Source organism: Stenella coeruleoalba (genome assembly GCF_951394435.1).
Source record: "Stenella coeruleoalba genome assembly, chromosome: 21".
Lineage (NCBI taxonomy): Eukaryota > Metazoa > Chordata > Mammalia > Artiodactyla > Delphinidae > Stenella > Stenella coeruleoalba.
Window position 1 is genome coordinate 4,921,412 of NC_137167.1, and position 26,273 is coordinate 4,947,684.

The 26,273-nt window shown below is 44.0% G+C and overlaps 1 protein-coding gene across 1 annotated transcript in view; it reads left to right on the forward strand.

The window, feature by feature from the left end:
* Nucleotides 1-26,273, forward strand: part of ZMAT4 (zinc finger matrin-type 4) — a 302,562-nt gene that overhangs the window by 194,924 nt on the left and 81,365 nt on the right. The window contains exon 4 of the mRNA XM_079908945.1: nt 8,148-8,304. Coding sequence (XP_079765071.1) covers nt 8,148-8,304 — 157 coding nt within the window. The remainder of the gene's footprint in view (nt 1-8,147; nt 8,305-26,273) is intronic.

Here is a 26,273-nt window from a genome sequence, read left to right on the forward strand (position 1 = left end):
TCACTGTATTATTTGAAATTATTTATTTATTGGTTGCTCTAGTGCTTACGCATACATCCCAATTTATTAGAATCTACTTAAGATTTTTACTGACTTAATTTTAGCCTAATATAGAAATATTACTCTTGTATAGCAGTCTTCTCTCTTTCCATTTTTTGTGCTATTATATATATATATATATATATATATATTACACCTATGCATGTCACAAACCCAATGATATATTGCTATAATTACTATTTTATGTAATTTTATATCCTTAAGGAAGCTGAGAAATTAGAGAACAGTATCTATTTTAGTGTTTGTTGTATTAACCTTCTTATTTACTCTTTATGTTTCTTAACATTCGTTCCTGTGGATTTGAGTTACAACCTGGTGTCATTTCCTTACTGTATTACAGGTTTGCTCCCACCTACCTCCTTTGTGCTATTATTGTCAAGTACATTATATTTCTATATATTATTGGCCCAACTATACAAATATATACATGCGACTCTATATACTTTTTAAATTAGTTAAGAGAAGAAAGAAGACATATGCATTTATGTTGTCTTTTGTAATTACATAGTTACCTTTACTGGTGCTCTTTGTTTATTGTTTCTTTTTATGAGATTCAACTTATTGTCTGATGTCATTTGCTTTCAGCCTCAAGAACTTCCTTTAGTATTTCTTATAGTGTGGATCTGCTAGGAACAAATTCTCTCAGTTTTAAAAAAATCTATGAATGCCTTTATTTAACCTTAAATATTGAAATAAAAGTTTTGCAGGATGTAAGATTCTTGGTTGATAGATTTTTTTCTTTCAGCCTTTTGAGTATGTCATCCCACTGTCTTCTGACCTTCATTGCTTCTGATGAGAAGTCAGCTGTTTATCTTATTTTGGTTCCCTTGTCTGTGATGAGCTGTTTCTTTGCTGCTTCAAAAATTTCCCCTTAAAAAAAAAAAAAAAAATTTCCCCTTGTCTTTGGCTTTCAGTGTTTTTACTATGAAGTATTTGGACGTAGATCATTTTGCGCTTATTCTACTTGAGTTTTGTTGAATGTCTTGGATGTGTAGATGAATGTTTTTCTTCAGATTTGGGAAGTTTTCAGTCATTATTTTTTTGAATATGTTTTCCTGCTCCTTTCTCTTTCTTTTCTTCTTCTGGTATTACAATTTTATGCATATGTTGGTGTGCTTCATGGTGTTCCACATTTCTCTGAGTCTCTGTTCAATTTTCTTCATTCTTTTTTTTCTCTCTTTTCTGAATTGCACAATCTCTATCTTGATCTATCTTCAAGTTCACCGATTCTTTCTTCTGCAAGCTCAAAACTACTGATGAGCCCCTCCAGTGAATTTTTAATTTCGATTACTGCACTTTTTAACTCCAGAATATCCATTTTATTCTTTTTCATTATTTCTATTTCTTTATTGATATTCTCTACTCTATAGCGTATTGGCATCATACATTCCATTATTTAAGCATGATTTCCTTTAATTCTTTGAACACATTTGTAATCATCTTAAGTCTTTGATGTTGCTTTGAAGTCTTTGCCAGATAAACCTAACATCTGGGCCCTCTTTTTTTTTTTTTTCTCTGTATGAGTTACACTTTTCTGGGGTTTTTTTAATTTTTTTTTTAATTTTGTTGTTGAAAACTTGATATTTTAGGTAATATATTGTAGCAATTCTGGAAACTTATTCCCCCACCTCTTGGGTTTGTTTTTGTTCTTGATTGCTTATTTATTTGTCCCGTGTCTTTTCTAGATTATTTTAATCATATCTCTTCCCCCCCATGATATGCAGCCACAAATGTCATTGCTCAGAGGAACAGCCTTAGGAAAGAGCACAGCCATTGTGGGGTGACAGTGTTTTTGCAGGACTCTATTGGACTGTCTCTTCCCCTGATCTTCTCTGTTAAGCTGTCTGCCTCTGCTAGAATCATACCTAGCTCTTAGACTCTGCTAATTGCTGGATGATGGCTCTTCTGTTTCTGCCAGTGCACGGTATAAATTCCGATCAGATTAAATTCAGTCCTTTTGGTAGCATTAGTTTTTGAGACAAGTCTTTGAAGTTTGTTCTCACTCCGGGAAGTCTCGCCTTAGCTGTCTCTTTCCCTGGTTCTTTCTGATAAACTAGCTGGGCTGTGGTTTAGCTTATTGCTCTGATGGAGCTATCAGCTTTCTCTTAGTTGCTTACCACCAAAACCTCCACTGTTTTTGAGAGCATCCTTTAGCATAAACCTTCCCACACTCTATTTCAAACACAACCAGTTCCTCTGGGGAGAGTTTAAGAGCTCTCTGTTCTTACAGCCCCCCTCTTACCACTCTGTTCTTATGGAAAAATCTCTGAGCCACTGCTTTTCTCAGAGTGACATCTCTGCTTTATTATCTGGGCAGAGGTGGCAGCCTCTGGTCTTCTTAGCTTGTTTCCTCTGGCACAGAACCTCTGTCCTCCAAGCAAACTGGGGCATGGCCAATCATGGTTCCAATATTCTTGGCCTGCTATGCCAGGGAAAGAGCTCCTGTCCTATGAATAAGAGTGAGGAAGAGAGTACCTGATCTCTGTCTGGGCTACATTGCCAAGAATTTAGTTTCTACAGCTTGGAGCTAAAGGGGATGTGTTGGTGACCTGTTCTTCCTGATATCTCTTAATGGGGAGCTGATGGGAGAGGGAACACTAATTTCTTGACCACACACAGCAGAGTGGACCTTTTTTTATGTTGAACTGGGGGGTCAGTAGGGAGGGAGAGGTTGTCTCTGAAGTGCCGTAGACTCTCACTCTTCTTACTGAGAGTTAGTATATTTTCTTAAATAGATATATATTTTTTAAGTTGGTGTTTGCTCTTAGGATAATTTTCAGAGACTTTAAAGGTTTTTTTTTTAAAAAAAAGAATTTTCACTGGTTATGGTTATTTTTCCAGGGAACAATTTCACAGGATTCCTCACTCTGATATTCTGAAATAAAAGTCTCTCTCTCAGGCTTTTTACACTCACTTAAAGTAAAGAAGAATGATGACAGTTATTTGAATTAAGTAAAAAAAGAGAAAAAGTACAAAAAAAGAAAACAGAATTTTGGGACTAGATTTCTGGCCTAGTCAGCCAGCGTTTTTTCACCTAGATGGAATTCTTCTGAAAAGTTCTTAACTTTGCAGAATGCTTTGACTAGGCAGCCTTAGGACCCTCCACAAACTTCTTTTTCTTTCAGCCATGTGGACACGGTATTGAAAAAGTCCCACTGAATGTTTACCTCCAGTTTGAAACCCATATTTTAAGACAATCTTGGATTCCCCTTAATTTACTTGGTAGTTTGGGGCCATTCTCAATTCTTTAAGCCAGAAACCTTAAATGTGTTCATTGAGGTCAGTTTATCAACTTTTATGGAATTTCTCCCCTGAGCCATAGAAGAACAGGGCTCTGGGGGGCAGCAGGAGACTCCAGGAACAATGCTATGATCTGCAGTTGCAAGGAGCTATGAAATTAGGATGTAGATAGCCAGGAACACACAATTAAATTCCGGCAGTTTCCAGGCCCTTGGTTAATATTGAGATTCTTTCTGGGTAGTTACATCTCCACCAGGGTCATTAGAGGAATCAGAGATGGTGGCATCATGTGAGTTACACTGACCTCTTTAGTAAAATATCCTATAAAAGATGTCCTATGGACCTCAAAATCTGCCTAACTTCTCAGGGCATCCCAGCCCCTCTCTTGTCAGACAGCTAAACTTTCTTTGACCCTCTTCTGCAATGATGGCATAATTACATCCCATGATATATTTTTGCATAACCATTGGTTCTCTGCTTCTATTATTCTTTGATTCTTCTATATCAGGGGTCCACGGTACTGGTCCATGGCCTGTTAGAAATGGTGCCGCACAGAAGGAGGTGAGTGGCAGGCGAGCCAGCGAAGCTTCATCTGTATTTACAGCCACTCCCCATCGCTTGCGTTACTGCCTGAGCTCCGCCTCCTGTCAGATCCGCGGCGGCATTAGATTCTCATAGGAGCGTGAACCCTACTGTGAACTGTGCATGCGAGGGATCTAGGTTGCACGCTCCTTATGAGAATCTAATGCCTGATGATCTGAGGTGGAGCTGAGGCAGTGATGCTAGCGCTGGGGAGCGGCTCTAAGTACAGATTATCATTAGCAGAGAGGTTTGACTGCACAGAGACCATCATAAATCAATTGCTTGCAGACTCATATCAAAACCCTATCAGTGAGTGGCAAGTGAAAACAAGCTCAGGGCTCCCACTGATTTGGCATTCTGGGGAGTTGTATAATTATTTCATTATATATTACAAAGGAATAATAACAGAAATAAACTGCCCTTGAATCATTCCACAATCAGCCCTTGAATCATTCCACAACCATCCCCCCCACCGACCCCGGTCCATGGAAAAATTGTCTTCCACGAAACCAGTCCCTGGTGCCAAAAAGGTTGGGGACCACTGTTCTATATTGTGATGTGAATGAGATTGCCCAGCAGAGCAGAAATCTAAGAATATATATTAAAACCATTTTGAAACAAACATAACTTTTTGGAAAATGTTGCCCTAGTTGAACCCTCAGGTTAGTTTATAAATTGTTGAAAATTCTGGTTCTTTTTCTGGCCAACTTCCTGTTAGTCTGAAAGATTTGGGCTGACCATAGACCTCCTTGCATTACCTGTCTCCTCTTTTGACTTTTTATGGCATGCAATTTACTAACCTAACAAACCAACCCTCAACTCCTCCATTCATCCAGTAAATATCTGTAGGTCCCACTGTGTGGCAAGCCTTGTGCTGAAAGCTGGGGCCTCAGTATCAATGTCCTCGACCTTAGCAATGTCCTTCTTCCTCACAAGGGGAACAAATATGAAAACAAATAAACATCATGACTCAGTGTTCTATTATAAGAGAAGCATGTACAGGACACACAGAGGACCCTAAGATCAGTGCCCACTTCTGCAGGACCGTAGAGGGAGACAGAAGAAGCTTCATCTCAAGAAGTGATGGTTAACCTGGGCCATGAGAACAGGTTCTGGAAAGAGGAGATTAGACAAGAAATGATGAGGAAGGACATTCCAGGCACAAGAAAGGCTTGAAGATGAAAATCCACAGAAATAGGCTCATTTACGTTACTAGTCTTTTTACCTTACAATTGGGAGAACGTGGGTCCAATAGGAGACTACATGTCTTTGATTACAATATTTCTCTTTCATTTTATACCTGCCTTCTCCAATTCTCCTGGTCCCAACCTCCTTAATAATAAGGAGTAGGGTTATGTTCATCTAACACAGCATCTCACACATTTAGGAGGTCCTTAAAAATGTGTTGGGTGAATGAATACCATAAACCCACTGGTCATCATCCAGTTTAAGGGCTGTCCTTTGCCCCGGAAACTAGTTCTGAATACACTTCATATACTGACAGCAGCCACTTTCCGTAGAAATGTCTCCACCTTAGCACTCCAGGGAGAGAGGGGCAGGCTGGGCCGGCAATTTTGCTAAAAGAGGCAGGAGGGATGCACATGATCTAAATAGGTGTAGGTTGTGCGTTAAGCTTTGGCTAATAATCTTCTGCCTAATTTTAAGAAAAAAATTAGGTGCTTTGACCCATATTATGCATAAGTAGGTGAAAACGGGTAATTCAAACGACGACTTTCACCTTGACAACCTTCCTTCCCCCTCGCCGCCAAATGTAGGACAAATACCCTCTCACACAGAGTGGGAAGGTGCCGGTCCGTGTCTCCCAGTCCTCCCCCGTCCACTCCTCATTTACTGGGCTCAAAGCCCTCAGTAACTCCCTGGTTTGTACTTTCCGGTATTCCGAGCTCTACCCCATACACAGATCTGGGGCATCTCCTGGGCTTGGCTGGTGAGGTCGACGCGGGGAAGCCAGCTCTTCTCCTATTTCCTGCCTGGTCCAGACAGCTCCATAGTAGACCAGACAAAGGGATACAAGTATTTATGACTTCATTTTGGTTTTTTATTTTTATTATTATTTTAAATTAAAAAAAATATTTTTTGGCTGTGCCACAAGGCATACAGAATCTTAGTTCCCCGACCAGGGATTGAACCCGCACCCCGTGCAGTAGAATCGCAGAGCCTTAACCACTGGACTGCCAGGGAATTCACTTTTTAGTTTTTTATTGAGGAGAAAACCTCGGCTTGAAACCCTCAGCAAGGGTACGCTCAGTGAGTCCAGCCTCGATGTCTACCCAGACGTCCTGCCCTGAGGTTTGTGCCTCTCTAGGAGACCCCTTTCGGGAAGACCCTCTTCTCTCTGTAGAATCTGTCTCCTTTCACCGACCCCCACTCCAGCCCCTAGCAGTACATTTCTTTCAATCTCACTCATTAGCTGTGGTAAGGGGGCTGGGGAGATGCTAAGATTTAAATGCTAAGGTCAAGAGAATAAATAGCTGTAGGTGGGACTGCAAATCTCAGAGACTCTTATGGTGTCTCTCCTTTTCCCCGATCCCCGAACTGCAGCCCAGCCTCCTGGTACATTCACACACACACACACACACACACACACACACACACACACACACACCCCACTCCTCCCAAGATTGACTGACAATTGTCAGCCCTATTACCAACGAATGCCTTAAGAAGGAAGGAGTTAGTTTTCTAACTGCCCCATAATTTGCGAGGCAACACTCTCCAGCAGTCTGGACATCTTATCATTATGCAGAAACATACAGAATTCCCTTTCTCAGTCCCATCCCCACCCTCATCCTCGTCCCCATGCTATTTTATTTAAAAAAATTTTTTATTGGAGTATAGTTGCTTTACAATGTTGTGTTAGTTTCTACTGTACAGCAAAGTGAATCAGCTATACATATACGTATATGCCCTCTTTTTTGGATTTCCTTCCCATTTAGGTCACCACAGAGCACTGAGTAGAGTTCCCTGTGCTGTACAGTACGTTCTTGTTAGTTACCTATTTTATACATAGTATCAATAGTGTATATATGTCAATCCCTATCTCCCAATTCATCCCACCCCACCTTCCCCCCTTGGTATCTATATGTTTGTTCTCTCCGTCTGTGTCTCTATTTCTGCTTTGCAAATAAGATCATCTATACCATTTTTCTAAATTCCACACGTATGCGTTATTATACAATATTTGTTTTTCTCTTTCTGACTTACTTCACTCTGTGTGACAGCCTGTAGGTCCATCCATGTCTCTACAAATGACCCAATTTCATTCCTTTTTATTTTAAACTGCACTCTTTGGGCCTGCCGGGGATAGGAGAAGGGGCTATTGTGGGGCAAGATACTCACCCAAGGCTGCTGTTTTAATAAAGAGATGCTTTGCTACTGCTGTTCCGTTAAGGAATAGATTAACTCCTTATCTGAGAGCCTCCTTTACCCTCAATTTCTAACTAGGCAGGAGGGAAGCCTATGGATTAATCTTCCCCTCACAGAATATAGGTAATTGATGATCTGTGAGCACAGTAGCCGGGTCACATGGTCTGACAAAGGATTTATTTTCTCCAAATCATTATTCACTTTCATGAAGTCTTACAAAGGAGTAAAAATCAAGCTGGATTGAAGTATTTTGTGCAGCAGTTAATGAATCATCTGTCCTGAAGAAAAGGAAAATGACACAAACTCTCTTGGAAAATTCAGCCAGCATGGTCACCATAGCTTTATGATATAGACTCACATTAATTATGAAAAACAGTCAATTCCGTAAAGAAATGTTTAAAAAAATCTTGAACAGGGGACCACGTATCCTGGTGAGACTAAAGTGGGTCAGAGGCAGAGCTGAATGCCAAATGATAACTTTTGCTAAATAATTCAGGCCACGTGAACTCCAATATTTTACTTACTTTGATGCATATAATGGAGGAAGTGAGAGACCCCGTTCCTCCCGGTGCCAGGTCCCATGTGTTTACACCTGTTGTGGGCCTTGGTTTTCTGCGGGTGGTTCATATCCGCCCATTTGTCCTGTGTTCCCAGTGCTGGCAGTAGTGGTCCCTCTTAAATATAGGTTGAAGTTAGTAACTGAGAAAGTTTTGATGATTATCATGGAGAAGAAAAAAGAGATTGCAGAGCAAAGACAATACAGACATTTCAAGAAGAAAGTCTATGGTAAGTTTCACGTGCAACAGAACGGAATGCGACAGAAACATCAGAGGCCTTGGGGCTCTCGCTAATGTTCTTTTCATCTCTCTCCCTCACAGGGAAGCGATGCCGACATGGTGGATAAAAACAAGTGCTGTACCCTCTGTAACATGTCCTTCACCTCCGCGGTGGTGGCTGACTCACATTATCAAGGCAAAATCCATGCCAAAAGGTTAAAACTGTTGCTAGGAGAGAAAACCCCATTAGCGACCACAGGTAGGTGTCTGAACAGTGATGTCGGGGAGACACTGAAATCCAGTGCCCGTCCCATTTATCAGGCTCCCTCTTCGCGGGTGGCTGCCAGGATGAGAGTGGATGAGAGGAAAACCTAAAGGGATGAGCAGGTAGCCCAGCGGAACTTGTGCTGTCATAAGACTGTTAAACCCAAGTTCTGGTTCTCTCAGCCTGGCCCCTTCAGATTCGTAATTCAGCAGTTTGCATCTTCTGAATGGCTCTTTCCATCCTGCACGATGTTGTCTGTCATATTTATCGTATATTATGTAAGATAATCGATCTATTATGTAAGGAACACTGTCCTTTCTAGATTGGGTCTGTAATCAGTAGGGGTGATGGATAGTGTATTGTATACATATTGCTTCCTTACTCAATCCTGGAGAATGTTCTCGTCTTCATGGGGATATGGAGGAGGAAAATAGGAGTCTTTAAAAACACTTCCATGCGCTGACACCCGAGGTGCACCCACCCCCTCCCCCCAGATGACATTTCAGTCATCTTTGTAGGGAATCGTGTGATTCAAGCCTATTAACTTTCACAATAAAAAGCTTAAACATTGGGCTTCCCTGGTGGCGCAATGGTTGAGAGTCCGCCTGCCGATGCAGGGGACGCGGGTTTGTGCCCAGGTATGGGAGGATGCCGCGGAGCGGCTGGGCCCGTGAGCCATGGCCGCTGAGCCTGCTCGTCCAGAGCCTTTGCTCCACAACGGGAGAGACCACAGCAGTGAGAGGCCCGCATACCGCAAAAAAAAAAAAAAAAAAAAAAAAGCTTAAACATTGATAACAGATCATATGACCCTCTAGTTCTTCAGAAGTAACAAAAAAAAAATTCTTCAGAAGTCTATTAAGTCATAGAACTAAATGACTACTGTTATCATTTAATCAAGATAGATTATTTGGACAAGATTTACATTGTGGCAAAGATGTTACTAGACTAGGTGATAATCCCAACAAGTTGAGGGTATATTTCCTGATGTTGACTTTTTCAGTGCAATTACAAGGTAGCAGTGCATTGTATCTGGCTGCCTAACGCATCATGCATAAATCGTGGGTGTAATTATTTTTTCAATGGTATTTTTGAAATTGAAGAGAGTCTAAAACAATACTTGGCTTTTATCCTCACTGGGGTTTTTCTTAAGAAAAATATCTGCTTTTACCTGGAGACGAGCAAGGAATCTTTTCACTGCATTTTTCTACTTAGTTGAACTAAAGACCATTGTTTTTGTAAAGGTGGCTATGACGTTCAGACAGAGGATGGCGTTGCAAAACACATTGAATTTGGAGACAAGCTCAGCCTGATTTAGGCATGTTCTGTGTGTTGACATTTGATAAGCAGACACTTGGTCGAAACTCTTGATTTTTGCTCTCTAAAAGGTTGGATGCTCACCTTGTAACCTACTCCCCCTCAAATCTCTTAAAATAGACACCTCAAAGAAACAACCACTGGAAAGTTTTTACCTGTTCTCCGTGAATGTGTAACTAGCCCATTTGTTCTCTGCCTAAGCTTAGTATTGCTGTTAACATTAATTTTGGAGGTGGTGATGGAAGAGAAGAGGCTATATCTTTGTTTATCACGTTAATTAGCAAATGGGAGTTATTATTTCTGTAAAAAAAAATCACCACCAGGCAAAAAAAAATAGTTCTTTGTGAATTTCAATATATCCTTAAGACAACCAAGCATCAGTTTGTTTTTCTGAGTTATCCTGAGTTGTTAGTTGCCATCAATATATTCCAAAGGAAAAGAATCTAAAATCCTTGAACTGCAGTGTTTCCTTAATGACTTAGTCTTGGTGTCCATGGGGCTGGCCCAGTCCTCGCTGTGACAGGCATCAAGTTGCTGGGTGGGTGAGGAGGGAATGGGGGTGGGTGGGGGGAAGGTAGCGCGAGCGGTTAGCTCGTGGCTTGGGCAATGGAAACAGATGCTGGTTGGCTTTTCCCAGCATCTCCCTTTCTTCAGCTTAACCTCCCATCCATTCTCCTCCAAAGCTGCTTTGAGCAGAAAGGATCTTGGAACATTGATAACTTCAGACAGAACTGGAGAGCCTGGGAAGCTACATTGGTCCCTGGGCTGGCGTTGTTGTCAAGCCAGCTGCTGGCAGGGAGCAAAGGAAGCAACGTGTCCTCCTACAGGGAGGTGAGTCATCAGGTACAAGTGTAAGCGGAGGGTAGGCATTATGTCCTGAGGCACAGGACAGGGGTGGAGGGCCTGATAGGAGGGGGGAATCCAGCAATGGAGATTCTGGGTACCGAGACCATGTTGAGACTCAAGCAGGGTACCGGCATCAAGAAAGTCGGGCAGGTGGTAGCAGGGTGCTGGCTGCAGTCCTGGGGCTCTAGGGAGAGAAAAGGCTGTTCAGAGCATGGCAGGGCACCATCATTTTAGACCAGAGTGCTCCCCGAACCCGGTTTGCCAGACCTAGGATAGAGGTTGAGGCTTGGTCTCCAGCAAAATGCAGTTACTGCAAATGCAGGATAAGGACCAAGAGGCAGCAGAAAAGAAGACCCAGGCCACGGGCTTCCTGAGCCCCCAAGTGCAACCCCTTCTGCTCCTTAGTGGAGTCAGGATTGCCTGCCATCCGCCCTTGTTGCCCGCAGCCGAACCCAGCAGCGATGCCGAAGGTTCACTGTCCTCTGCCCATCTAGGAACTGCTCTGCCTAATCAACCAGATGGGCTTGACATTACTTCCGTCATGAAAACAAAAGGGAAAAACAGAACATATAAACAGCTGACTTCAGAAGCAATCTCTCCGCTCAGGTGTGCTGCTGAAGCCTCCCCTCCACGAATGGCAGGCTCTTGAGTGGTGGCGACCTCTGGGTATGAATAATTGAAGCACGACGCATGGCTTCTCCGAGCTACTCCATCTGATGAGGGCGAGCAGCTGGTATCTGGGAATCATCACCTTTCCTCCTACTCGAGAGGTGCTTTGATCAGGCGTCAGCTGGGGATCCTGCCGAATTACACAGTGTAGGTTTGGGTTGCCTTTCCAGATGGACCTGTATTTACTAGAATTTCTGAGACGCTTGGCAGGGCCGCTAGAACAAAACCCAGTTCCGGATCTTGTTTGTGAGCGTGTTGTGGAATCTCTGCTCCGGTTCACGCTTTTCTAGACCCTTCTGTAAGATGAGAGCGTGATGGGACTCGGGACCCACCACATTCTCTAAGCCTTGGCGGACTTCAGCGTGGAGGTCTTGCCCAGATCGGAGGCTAGATTAGGCTGCCGTGGTCGTGTCACTGCCACACTGTGGGAAGCGTTTCGAGGTGACTCAGAGGCCAGAGGCCAGAATGGTGAAGGGCATGGAAATCCTCTCACTGGAGGGAGAGGAAAGGGAGCGGGGTCGTTCAGCACGGAAAAGAGATTACTCAGAAGGCTGTCACGGGAAAGAGTCATGCTGTGTGTGTGTGACCGAGTCCAAGTTCGCTCTGCTCGCCGCACGACAGGCCAATAAATCGGAAACAAGGTGTTGAGGCAGGGAATACGACTTGATTCGGAAAGCCGCCAGACCGAGATGATGGCAGGCTAAAGTCTCAAAATCACCATCTTATCGGGGTTTGGATGCCAGTTTATTTTATAGCACAGAGAAAGGGAGGAGATGAGGAAGTAAAGTAAAAAGGCCCTAAGTTAGGCAACTGTCCCCTGGAATGGCCAGCCTCCGGGAGGGGATGTGTTCATTTCTTCTTTCTTGCAGCCATCTACAGGTGGAACAGGGTCCAGAGTTTCCCTGAACAAAGGCAGTTCGGTTTAACATTCAGGCAGAGGGGCAGGTTCCCCAAGGCAGGCAATTACGTATCGACAGTACCCTTTTAATGAACAAAAGCAGCGGAAAGCAAAGGTTAAGGTAAAAGAAACAGATCCAACACGTAGTCCAGTTTGGCTCTTCTCTGTTGTGTGTGTGTGTGTGTGTGTATGCATATGTGTGTGTGCACACATGCATGTGTGTGCCTGGGTGCAACAGATTCAACCAATGAGTAGGTAGACGTTAGGGAGTTAGATCTGAGCTCGAGATAAGGAAGGCGTTATTAATGTTCAGAGACACTTAAAGGTGAGCTGTGTGTCGGGGGCTGCTTTGAAGCAGAGGCTGGCTGACCACTTGTCAGGGCACTTCCTGAGGGGCTGCCACCATCATGACATTAACCCAGAGGACACTTAATGTCCCTAGATTACATGGTTAGCCTAGATGACATTTAAAGACCTTCCGACCCTGAGATTCTCAGCGGATGCTACCTACAGGCTTGACCCACTGACATAATATGGCGGAAAAAACCCTAACCTGGGAGTCAGGAGACAGGAGGTGAGGCCCTGGCTCGGTCTTGTTGCATCTCCTTTAGCAGCTCCACGTACTTTTCAACCTTAGTTTTCCCATCAGTCGTCTGTTGCTTATACTGGATGCATTTACCTCACTGGCCCTTTTACAGAGCAAATGATAGATTGAAAAGTGCTTTGAAAAGTAGAAGGTCTTGTGTTCTTCCCAGGTGAGCCTTTGGTGAGTTGATGGGGTGTAGCAGGCAGCCTGACCCCTTTCCTCTATCGGAGCCTCTGACGTCCGGATTATGATTAACACGGGGTTAGTCAAACTCTGCCTTGAGAGGAGCACAAGGGTGCCCGGGATTGGGTCTCCTTGGAGACGGACCTTTCTGGGATGAGTTCTGTGAACCAAGGCAGGACCTGGCCCAGGAGAGGGGGGCGGTGCTGGTGCTGGGCCGGGGGAGCAGGGACTGTGAACTCACGGGCAGGGGGTGACCACGGAGCCGAGGACACACACAGGCTCTGGCATTTAGGAAACCTGTCAGGAGGAGAGAGACGCAGCCACCAAGCCGAGGGCAGGACTCTGCCTCTGGGACTGAGGACCGGCAAGCAAACAGAGGTGACAAGAACTCGGGCTTCCCTGGTGGCGCAGTGGTTAGGAATCTGCCTGCCAATGCAGGGGACACGGGTTCGAGACCTGGTCCGGGAACATCCCACATGCTGCGGAGCAGCTAAGCCCGTGCGCCACAACTGCTGAGCCTGCGCTCTAGAGCCCGTGAGCCACAACTACTGAGCCCACGAGCCACAACTCCTGAAGCCTGTGCACCTAGAGCCCATGCTCTGCAACAGGAGAAGCCATCGCAGTGAGAAGCCTGCACACCGCAACGAAGAGTAGCCCCCGCTCACTGCAACTAGAGAAAGCCCGTGCACAGCAACAAAGACCCAATGCAGCCAAAAATAAATAAATAAATTTATTTTTAAAAAAAATGAAAAGACAAGAACTCAACGTCTCTGAAGGATCAGATAAGGAACCAGACACCAGAATGAAGGCCCAGAAGAGACTGCCAATCTCAGGTATATGGAAGGAGCTGTGTGATCAGAGTGGAAACACAAAGGGCTAGAAGATTGATGTAAACCTGCTCACAGAAGGCAGGGATTGGCCCTGGAGGCCCCTCACAGGAGCCGGGTCTGTAGGAAGGGGAGAGCAGCGGAAGATGAGGAACCAGGTGGATGGCTCCATTCGGGGCTCCTATGCCGTAAGCTGTGCTGGACTTTCCCCTTGGCTGCCTGGGTGCCCTGTAGGGGTATATGTTCAATGGCTGCAGGTCTGCCATTGGTGGTGCCCCAAGGGCACTGTTACTGCCTGGAGGAGACCAAACAGTGTATCCAAATGTGCCCACTTCCTAATCCCCAGAACCTGTGAATATGTGTTACATGGCAAGGGGCAACTGAGGTTGCCTATGGAATTAAGTTTTCTGACCTCCAGAATGGTGATATAGTAAAACGGTGCTGCTTTAAACCACTAATTTTGTGGGACTTTGTGACAGCAGCCAGAGGAAACCAACACACCTGGGCTAAGTAAATACTTAGCCAAACAGGGCACTCCTTTATGTATACTTTACTTATTTCACCTTGGGGAGCCTCAAATTCAACATAGGGAACACTGACGTGAGTGTTTTCAGAGACTTGCCTGAGGGAAGGAGGTATATCTTTGTATCAGGGCCTTACCCCCAAGTATAACTTATTACTTCGCTGTGCAAAAACCACTGCTGACTTTGTCCTGTGATACTAAGCAGGTCAGTCAGACCCCACCCTTTACTGGTTGAGGACTTCACCTGCCCGGACTGCCCTTTCCTGATCTGTACAATGGGTCTAATGCTGTTACTTATATCAAAGGCGTTCCACAATGATTATAGGATCTGATTAATAAGTGCAAAGTGCTAATCACAGGGCCACGTAGAGCTCAGGAAATGTTTTGCTCTGTTTGCTTAGGAAGTGAAGCTGTTTTTATTTACCCTGCTCTGAACTCTGGGCCATGTAATTTTGCTCTTGAAATACTTTATTGTCTTGTCATCTAAGGCTGCTTCCGGTGGGTGAATCTGCTTTACCAAGAGCACCTCCTGGAGGGGACAGGGCTCCACTCTTGCTCTCCCGCATCCTCCCCAACACACAGCCTGTCTTCCGTGTGCTTGAAACAGAGAGTGACAGCCAGTGTCACCTGGTCCTCTGTCCCTGCCTGAGGACAAGTACGAGTGCAGATGTAGGGATCAGGGTACAGGTCACAGGAACCTGGGGAGAAGATGAATCAAAACAGCCAGGGAAATCTGCCAAAGGAGACATAATCCAGCGTGACTGGGTAGAGAGGGAGGGTGGACAGGGGCTCATAGGACCGAGCAGGAGACCGGATTTGAGTAGAGGGCAAGTCGGAGGATGGGAGAAGTGGGGCTCTGTGCTGTGTGCAGGGAGGGAGCCATTGGTGGTGTTGGCCTGGGACGTCCAGAGTGTGGACTAGCTGAGTCCAGAAATCAGAGGAGGAAGAGGCATAGTCAGTGCAGAAGCTTGGGGTGGGGCAGAGGTGGGCTGTGAGATGGGGAGAGCAAAGCAGGGTCAGGGTGAGAGAAACTCAGAGGTTAGGAGGAGAGGCTGAGTCAGGGCTCCAAGGGCCATCGGGTGCATGGGATGGGAGCAGGGCAGGGCAAACACAGAGCTGCGGGATTCTGCAAATCAATTTCTGGCTCTGTGGTCCCACCTGCTCCAGCCTCATGTGATGCCACAGGACGCCAAGCTCAACGGGTAATTGAAGATTCCACTGATGCCATAAGAGGGGCTGCAGGAAGTCCTACTGGCTCTTCTCAACCAGCTCCAGTCCCACTGACTTTCTGGCCAAAGGTAGTTCCTGCTGCATCAGGCATGGGGCCTTGTTGGCCATCGATCCACCCAGCAACTGTGGCATTCTGGGACAGAAAATTCCACTCTGAGGGCTCATAGAAGTAGCTTCTCTACGGAAGCTGGAATTCCCTCACCTGGTACCTGCCTTAAGTGAGTTCGTAACTTGCAGGTTTGAGTTCATTGTTTTCCTCGCTCAGTTCCTGTCACCCTTGGTCCTGGGAATGTAAAGGTGGGTAAGACACCACATGCCCTTCTGAGGCTCGCCGTGGAGGAAACGTGGGCCCTTGGCTACAATGAACAACACACCGTGAAGATCTATGGATACACAGGATCTATTGAAGAACAGTTAGAATGATTGCAGTTGGAGAGATCTGAGAAGAATTTAGGATGAGAGTCGTCCAACTAGGGCCTTAATAACTATATAACCTATGGCGTGGGGTGTTAGGGAGGGCTCTCAGTTTCTCACAGGAACCCTTTATCTAGCTCAGAGTTTCTAATCTCAGTGGCGCTGACATTTTTAACTGGCTAATTCTTGGTGAGGGGAGGGGTGCTGTCCTGTGCGTTGTACGATGTTTAGCAGCATCCCTGGTCTCCACCCACTAGATGACAAAAGAGCCCCACTAGACATGTGACAATAGGAAACGTCTCTAGACATGCCGGATGTTCCCTGAGGGACAAAGCTGACCCCAGTTGAGAACCTCTGAGCTAGATCAGGTTTAGCAAACTTTGGCCCGAGAACCACATCTGACCTCTTATTGCCCGTTCTGTGTGGTCTGCAAGCCCCAAATGGTGTTTATGTTTTTAAGCGGTTTAAAAAAGATCAAAAGAAGAATATTTTGTGACACACAGAAAATATAGAAAATTCATATTTCAGTGTTCCGTAAATAAAGTTTGATTGGAACACGACTGCGTTCATTCACCTGCGCTCTGTCTAGGCCGCTTTTGTGCCACGATGGCAGAGTTGAGTCCGTAGAATCCACAAAGCCTGAAATATTTGCTGCAAGGTCCTTCATGTGGAAGGTTTGCCCACCTCTGATCTAGACGATGAATGATCTCGGGGGCAGAGGCGGCGAGGAGAGTGGTGGTGTTATAGGTGTGTGTGTATAAAATGAGACATTCCCCAGGACCACACACCTTTGAGACGCTGGGGAGACACCGGATGGGAGTTAGTGGAGAGATCAGGACAGATGGCGGGAAGTTAGAGAGACGAGCCTTGGGGAGGTACCTTGAGAATAGAGAAAGAGGGGAGGCCAGTGGCTCCCTCTTGTTGAGATCAAGGAATTCTCCAGAGAAGCTGCAAGATGTGAGTGGTAGCAAATATCTCCGCTAGGCCTGAATTTCAAAGGCATTTAGACAACGAAAGAGATGAAATGATAACCAGATTTTATCAAAGCCTTCATATACTTATACCTCCTGATTTTGAATTCTTATTTGAAATCTGAGGTCTGATCTGTATAGTTTCCCAGGGGAGCTGTAACAACGTCTCATAAACTGGGCGGCTTAAAACGATAGAAATTTATGCTCAGAGTTCTGGAGGCTAGAAGTCTGAGATCAAGGTGTGGGCAGGGCATCGCTCACACTGAGGCTCTGGGGAAAAATCCTTGCCTACCTTCTGGAGGCTCCTGGCGGTCCTTGGCTTTCTGGATCCATCATCCCAGTCTCTGCTTCCATTGTCACATGACCTTCCTCCCTGTGCATCTGTGTGTCCTTTCCTCTTCTCATAAAGATACCAATTCTTGGATCTATGGCTTACCCTAATCCAGTCTGGTCCATCTTAGTTAAATAATTATATCTGCAAAAACCGTATTTCCAAATGAGTTCCCATTCTGAAATTCTGAGCAGACATGAATTTGAGGGGAGACACAGTTCAACACAGGATACAACCACCTTCATTTAACTGAGGTCACTGGCCCGGATATTATGATTGCTAGCTAGTGATTTTTCCCCTTTCTTTTTATGACCAACCCATACAAACAAGATAATGGAAATAAGAATGAGACTGAGTTCTGACTCAAAATCTTAAAGAAAATCCTAAAAGAAAACATCCTTTAACTGTCCTTTAAAAAGTTTTCTTGAAGAAAATGTAAACGATTTAGAAGAAATTTGAAGCTTAGAATAAAAACTTTAAACTACAGGTATTTCCCGTTGTCTACCATTAATCAAAGTGAGATTTAAGATTACCCATAGTGTATATGGTTAGGTATTACATTTAGGATTAACGGGAAAATTGATTTGTGTTTGTGGCAGAGACATTGCTCATCCAAATACCCTTTGCTTCCTACCTTCCCCAGACTTTCAGTTGGTTGGGAGTAGATGTCTTAAGACTGGGCTACAGGATGGAGGAGGGCCATTCAACCTACACTAGACTTTGCAAGAGCAAAAAAGAGGCCTTTATTGTGATACTTGGGGGCTATTTGTTACTGCAGGAGAGCCTAATCCATCCTGCTTGATACATTGTCCCTAAAAGTTACTGTTTCACATATAAGCTTTTATGAATACATCCATCATTCTTAGCCAGAATGCATACTGAGCACTTTCTTTTATATAGTTCTCAGACATCACTGGCTTGACAGGTAATGGCATCACATTTAGCAATAAGCTTTCTTTCATTTTTTGGCCCGTAAGAGTTTGAAGTTGCTGTAGTGTGTGTATATCTTAGCCCTAGAAGATGGATGGAGAACAGTTCTGACGTGCCCCAGAGGCATCCTGGCATTACCTCTGTGTTGATGACTGCACATACAACACTTACTGGCACATAGTAGGCATTTAATAACTGAAAATAGATGACTGAAAGTTGGAAGCATGAATTAGAATAAGGATAGGCGTTTAAATATCTATAGCTTGGTTTTCAAATTGTTACCTTGGTCATTTAAATTTGAGTTCAGTGTGATGATCAAAGGCAGTGGTTTGCCAATTTGACAAGAAGTGGTATGCCTGGCCACTTACTTGATTTAAAAAAAAACAAAATTGGTGAAACACAGAATAAAGCAGAGGGCAAACACAGGCTCGGAAATCAGACTCAGCTTTAAATTCTGGTTCTATCTGTGTGAATTTTACAAGTGATTTTAAGTTCTTAGCCCTCAATTTCATATTGGTAAGATTATGGTGATACTGAGATTATATAATTATTATAATAAAGGAGGAAGAAGGTATATCTAAAATACTTACTATAGTGCCTGCCACATGATTAAGTATTGAATGAATATATGATTGTGTATAAATACTTACATAAGTATACACAAACACACAATCCTCATTATTTGTGGGATTTTGTATCTGTGAACTCACCTACTCACTAAAATTTATTTTTAACCACAAAATCAGCACTCATGGCATTTCATGGACACTCACAGATGTGTGCAAAGTGGTGAAAAATTTGAGTTGCCGCATGTGTATGTTCTCAGCTGAAGGGAATACTCTACCTTCGAAATTTCAACCGTCATACTGCAAACAAGTGCCTTTTTTGCAATCTATTTCCTGCCAGGTGTTTTGCACTTTTGTGCTTTTTGTTGGAAATTTTGCCATTTAAAATGGCTCCCCCGGGGCTTCCCTGGTGGCGCAGTGGTTGAGAGTCCGCCTGCCGATGCAGGGGACACGGGTTCGTGCCCTGGTCCGGGAAGATCCCACATGCTGCAGAGCGACTGGGCCCGTGAGCCATGGCCGCTGAGCCTGCGCGTCCGGAGCCTGTGCTCTGCAACGGGAGAGGCCACAACAGTGAGAGGCCCGCATACCGCAAAAAAAATAAATAAATAAAATAAAATAAAATGGCTCCCCGGGACGGCCCTGGAGTGCTGTCTAGTTTTCCTAAGTGCAAGAAGGCTGTGATGTGCCTTACAGGGAAAATGTGTGTGTTTAGATAAGCTTTATTCAGGCATGAGTTGTAATGTGTTGGCTTTGAGTTAAATGTTAGTGAATCAAAAATATATATTAAAGAAGGTGTCTTTAAACAGAAGTACACGTAAAACAAGATCCTATATTGACCAGTTGATCAGAATGTGACCACAAGCTCACAGGAGCCTAACTCTATTTCCCCAAGGAATACTCGGTCAGTATTTACTAATTCAGTATTCCTGGAGAGTTTATAGGATATAACTACCACGGATAACAAGAATCAACTGTCTACATGACAAAAGTTACTTTATATTCATTACATTTATAAACTGTAGCTTTCAAAAAGTCTTTTCATCTCTCAACAATGAAGCAAAAATATATCGTATTTTAAAAGATCCTGCCCTGTGGTAAAACTGTAGTTGAGCAGGCTGAATCTAACCTGATGATATATATATTTTTTTAACCTAATGATAAAATCAGTGATCGTAACTTATAATTGTTAAGATATTATCTCACTCTGCATTTCCCACCCCCCCAAAAAAAGATACTATCTCAGAAATATTACCTTCATTGTTTCATTTAATCTTTGTAATAAATACAAAATATTATTAGCTCCATTTTGTTGATGAAGAAACTGAGGCTCTATAGGGTAAGGTGACTTGCCTGGTGTCACGTAGTGAAATATACAATCAGAACTTGAACCCAGGATTTCTGATTGCATTTTCTAAGGCTTTTCCCTTGATCTCTAGGTGAGGATAAATAATTCTTTGTAAAATGATCTACAGACATTTGCACCCCCAAGACTCTCACTAAGATGACTGGAAGCAATAAAGCCGCAAAGACAGTTATTTATACACCTTCAATCAAGAATGTCTCTCAATTTAAAAAAATGAAGCTCAAAAAAAAAAAAGAATTTCTCATTTGTGGGAACAGTGAACCACTGTGTGGGGAAAGAAATAGACAAGCAATGATCTTGTCCACTCTGCTTGTCCCGTGTGTGGGTGTATTTATCGTATATTCCTCTTCTGAAATCTTGTTGCTTGTCTCCTTTTTTCCCTTATTTCCTATTGAAAACGAGACGGAGATTTAGAACTTTTCCATAAATTTCTATGGCTGATACCCAATTGCTTATTTGAGTTCTCTGTTGAATGAATAAAGAAAAGGGTATTCTGGATCTGTTTGAAACTTAAATAAATTCACGTTTTGAATAATATATGCATTTCAGATCCAATCAGTGCCTCATATTTGCATTGAAGATTTTCTCCACCACAGCAGTTCTATCATCCGACTCAGGTTATTTGGTGTGCCTGGCATAACCTGTCTAGCTTTTAGTAGATGCAAACAATAGTTTGTCAAACAGGCAGATCTTCGTAGTGGTGTGTTTTCTTTTAAATTAGGAAAGCTGGCTTGTTCTAAGGCATTGTCCTCGGATCAGTGCACTTGTTCTGATGATGACCTTGGCATTTCTGATGCTTATAAATGCAACAAGTCATAGATTCATAGAGTTGCAGAGTTGGAAGGCTCTTAGCAATTATTGTATCAACCACCTCATTTTCCCGATGAGGACACTGTAGTCTAGAGAGATGACATTATTTGCCCAAAGTGATGAAACTGGTTGATGGCAAAGAGGCTTCGCTTCTCTTGCAGTGATCTTTCCCTGGTGTCACACTGTCAAGAGAAAACACACAAGTCAGGCCGCTGACTACCCTATAGGGAATCAGTTTTTAAATGAATTAGCATGAGAGGTAAGCCAGATTCTTTGGGTCATGCTTTTGTAGAGTGGATCATAAGAGGCTTGGAACAATGATTAGATCAAGGCTACTGTCTTTTTATCTTATATTTGATGACCAGTAAAACAATGCATCAGTGATTGTGTAGAATTAAAGATTTCAACAATGAGGCCACCTCCCAGCTGATTTTCACAACTATTTTAAAATGCCACAAGCTCACTTTTCTCCTCTGGGTGATCCAACAGCAGTATAAGATAGTTGATGATTTCGGCAGCCTTTATGATGCAGTTATGCCTTTATTCCAGAAAGTGTTCTTTGACACATTTTTAGGAAGGAATATAGTAGACCAATAAAACAATCAATTTCCTGTGCTTATTCTGAAACTGTCAGTAAGAGGCATGGCCAGGACTTGGCGTCCACACAGCATGCATTATGATTCAGAAACCTGTGAGTGAGAGATTTTCTGGCAACAATTCTTAAATTATTGACTAAAGGCAAGAACCCTAAAACTGTCTAGTTTATGAAATCGAGAAGGCACTTGTAAAGTAAGCATTCCACCTAAAATAATTGGTAGTAAATGTCCCAGACTCTATTCTCATCCTCTGAAACATCTATATATTTTAAACATCAGGCTTAAAAGTCTTGCTTAACACTCAGTTTGGTTTTTTCCATCATCAGATGCAGTAAGTGTGAATTACTGGATAATACTTGAGTGCCACAAATATTAAATGTCTTTATATTTAAAAAATCAATTTACAAGACTTCTGTCCTCTAGCCTTGAAGCTTGGTGAGAAGGCCAGTCTTGTTCATTCTTTGGGATACCCTCTCCGTCTTCAGGGCCACACAGGGGCCTAGAAGCATGTGGGTACCCCCAAAGTGGTCCCTCAGCCTGTGGGCTCTGCCTACTTTCTGATCACCCAGGAGGCTGCTGGGTGCTGGGCTTCCACAGGTTCAAGGTGAAGACCCAGGACTTCCTCAGAAGCGAGCCTCACTTTCCTCTCTGCCTGTGCAGACTGGCGTATTCCTCCAGGTCAGTGACTTTCCTCGGTGGTTTCAACCCCTCCGTGCCAAGCTAGGCTTTCAAAGAGAAGGCCGTGGTCCCATCGTAGACATTCCCAGGACGTCCTGCCACCTTGGACACAGAGGTCTCTATCCATACGTACCATCCTCTTTTTTCCTAGTCCCGAGCAATCCCTTTCCTGACATCAGTCACACGCCTCTGACACTTAGATCCCTTTGCCTCTCAGCCAGGCGGGAACAAATGCATGGGTTCCTCCTCTCGTGGAGGTGAGGAAAACCGCAACTCCAAGGCTCTCATGTTGGAATGTGAAAGAAAAGCACCTTTCCTTTTCATGAAGTGAGTCTACAGGAAAATAGACAGTTTCTCCAGGGGTTATCCTGCATTATAAATTGTCATGTGATCCAGATACCAAGCAAGTTTCCCTGTCCGAAAACAGGTAGATGACCTTTCATGCTTCCTTACTGTACGCTCAGCCTTCAGAGAAGCTGCTTCTCCGGTGTAGGACTTCCTGCTAAGTGACTCTCTTCACTTGTCTCATGGGCACACGCTAGTTTATGGCTTTAATGGAAAATCCATCTAGGTTTTCCAGAGGATGTTGTCGACTGTGAGAGGGCAGGAGTTGCAGCCGCTCTTATAATTAGCGAAACTGGCTAAAGACACCACCTGGGACTTGCAAGTGCAGCCCTCAAAACCGAAAGATACAAAGGTCTTTGGAAGCCAGGAGCCCTTGGTCACTGGAAGGCATGATGGCCACTCTGTCCCACCTGCTGGAATCAGTTACCCGGGCAGCAGGAGTCTGGGGTTAAAGGCCTCCTCACGAATTCTCACTGTAATTACATCTCGATCAGTGCAAAGTGCTAATCATGGCATCTTCATTTTGCTTTTCAGTCAATAGAGCGGATGAAATATTAATACTTGAATTTTCATTTTCAGATAGTGGAACTAATAGATCAAGAATGCTGGTGGGCAAGGGAGGTGAAAACTAACTCTGGCAATGGTTTCCTTGATCTTTCTTAATACCAAGGGGAGGGGAGTTTTAGTCAAAATAATTCAGAAAGAAAGATGTCCATATATCTGTTTAACCCTGATGATTTAATATTCAAGAATTTTGCTTTTTGGAAAAAAATGTTATGTTTCATCCAGAGACTAGTTATACCTAGAAATTCACAGAATCTGGACTTAGCATCTTATCTATCTGTTTCCAGTAAGGTTCCATTTCGTTCTAAGTCCCAGTATCTGGTGTGATTTAAACACTCTTCCCCTCCACCACTGGGTATTAATAATGCTCACATTCTGTAAACCTCCCTCAGGTCCCCATCCCAGGGCCAGGAAGCCTGCTTCACATCAGGCATGAAGTCCCTTAAGCTACCTGTCTTCCAAAGGCCTACTGTTCCAGATTCACTGTTTCCCTCTTTGAGCAGCTTTGGAAAACAGCTGGCCGTTGGTCCAAATGCCACAGTCCTCTATGAGTCTCAAGATTTATAAGTCTGCAGCCTGCTTTCTTCTGGTTCAGCCATTCCACATCCTTTAACCATTACTGATGCACCGTTCTTCCATGAGCCATCTCTCTGGCTCTCATTCTACAACGTGTGCCGTTTACTTTGGTGACCAGGCACTTAAAACAAGCTACCCGAACATTTCATTACCACTCCTCATAGCAACGATATGAGGTTGAACAATTAGCCCCATTTTATTGTCTAATTAGAAACCCCACCCTGAGTTGTGGTTGGATTTCATTGAAAAACCATGTTATTTTTTTTATTCCCATTGTCTCTTTTGATTTGTTTTTTTAAGAAAACTTCTGTAGAATTAATGCAACGTAGTAAAATAGTTCTATAAATTTATTTTTACTTTTTATTTTTTTAAAGCCTACTGCAGCCGGTATTCCCAGGTGGTCTCCCATCCAAGTACTAACCAGGCCCGACCCTGCTTAGCTTCCGAGATCAGAAGAGATCGGGCGCATTCAGGGTGGTATGGCCATAGGCCTAAAACAATTTTAGTATTTATTAAATAAGAAAGCTGTCCATTGGAATAAGGAGGGAAAAAGGAAGTGTTTATTTAAAAACGAACATCTGCTGGAAAACAGCCAGAAAGGTGTCTAGAGCCTGTTACACCTTCCTTCTGACAGGAGGGGGTTGGAAACGTGCTCTGGGAGACCTCGTGCTAACCCGGCAAGACTCTGCCTAGGCCCAAGTTCTAAATTCTACACGTCATTGTACAAGATGCCACTTGAAATTAAAGATGTTTCCATTCCAAGAGGGCTGGAGGAAGACGGTGCCAGTTATAGTCGAATGGGTGAGACAGGGAATCACAGATGCTTGGTAAGGTCAAGGTGAATGTGGGGTCCAAGCCAGATGGTGCTCCTTCAGTCCCACGGTTCCCAGCCCCGGCCACACACTACACGCACCTTGCAAAAGTGCTACGGATGCTACGGATGCTGAGCCCTGAGCCGGGGGATCCTGATTTAATTGGTCTGGGTTGTGGCCTGGAGTCCATAAGTATTCAACTCCTCCCAGGTGATTCTAACCCTTAGCCAGGGATGGGAACCACTGAATCCTAATTCAGTGCTTTCCAAATTTAATTTGCATGTGAGTCATCTGAAGCTCTCATAAATGTAGATTCTCATCCAGTGGTCCGGGACTGGACCTGAGATTTGCATCTCCAGCAAACTGCCAGGCGATGTTGATGTCCTTGGTCCTTGGAGCACACTCAGAGTAACACGTTTTAAGAGGCTTCACACTCCTTGGCTGTCAATGGCACTCTTGTCCTAAAAATTCTTCAGCTGAGAGCTCTTCTCTTCTCTCTTACGCACTCCCTTTTGGCTGTGTCTGCCTGGCAACGCACTCTGCAACTTATGGTCAAAACCATAGTTAAAGGAATGATTATGGATGCTACGTCTAAACAGTTCGGGCTCTGAGTAGCCTTCTGTTTCCACAGGAACTGGATTGCCTAATGATTTTCTAGCGTTTATCTTCGAAGTCTTACCTAGCCTAAAACCTCTTCCTTACGTACGATCGTCCTCTACCCAGCAACCTCACTGCTCAAGATCAGAAGCAGTGGTGTAAGGCCGTGGTCCTTAAACTCTTTGGGGCTGGAGAACCTTCTTGCTTTAGCTTTTAATATTCTGGATTCTCTTGATCCAGGTATTAGGGGGCAGCGTGCATGATGGGGCCAGGCAACCCCATGTTTCACAGTCTGACCTCTGGAAGTTCTTGGGTTGCTTTGAGGTTTATAGAGCTGACTACCAAGAGCGCCAAATCTTAAGACTTAGCAGTTTCTAAGTGGGAGTTAATACAAAGTACTTTATTTCTAGATTATTTGGATTAACCAACTAGATACATGCAAGATATATGCAGAGCTAATATTCATAGTTTTAAATACAAAGTAGAGGCAATTTTCATAACTTGCAAACTCTGGGTTATCAAGGTCGATGTTACCTTTAGGGATGTGGGCTTAAGGTAACTCAAAGCTGAGGCCGGATGGAGAAGCCAGGAGGTGGCTTTGGGGCCGTGAGGGATGCTGCCTAAGGGTAAAGAAGAAAAGTGTAGATGCATGTGTTCTACTCAGGGGACAGTATCAGCGCTAACTTCCCTAAAATTACTTCTAAAGTTTCAGCTTCCCTCCAGCCCAGGCCAAAAGGCCACCCTGTTTCTCTGTCTTCCTCCAGACTTAGCTTGCACTCTATCTCCGCTGTGTTTCTGGCACTGATCACTTTTCTCATCTTTGAATCCTCTGTAAATATTCATAGCCTATAAGAAACGATCCAGGAAGCTGGCTCCCTGATTGAATAGCTGATGCCACTGGATAAGTAAATCATTCCCATCCCTGAGCATGGCGTATGGATCAGGTGACGCCGGAGAACGATGGCAGAATGAAAAGAGCAGGAGTTAGTATCCGTTCCCAGGGGTCAGCTCATCGTCCCTCCCTCGCCCTCTGGCAATACTGGCTGTGGTCTGGGTGATGCTGTCCTGCTCACCACTCTAAGGATGACACCTGCTGGGGGCAGGCATGGGGGTGGCAGTGAGTCGAGTCTCTCCCCCAGAAGCTGACTTTCTGCCTCTCAGCTGAGATTTGTGAGGAGAGGCACTTCGAGCAGTGCCCAGTTAGCAGGTCATTAATACTTGCTCAAGCAATAAGCAAAGTATACAGTAGGATGTCATAACTCTTTGTGTCCAAACAACTTAATGAGTATTTATGTCCTAATGACTTAGCAGCCGTGTGCAAAAATAATGCACGT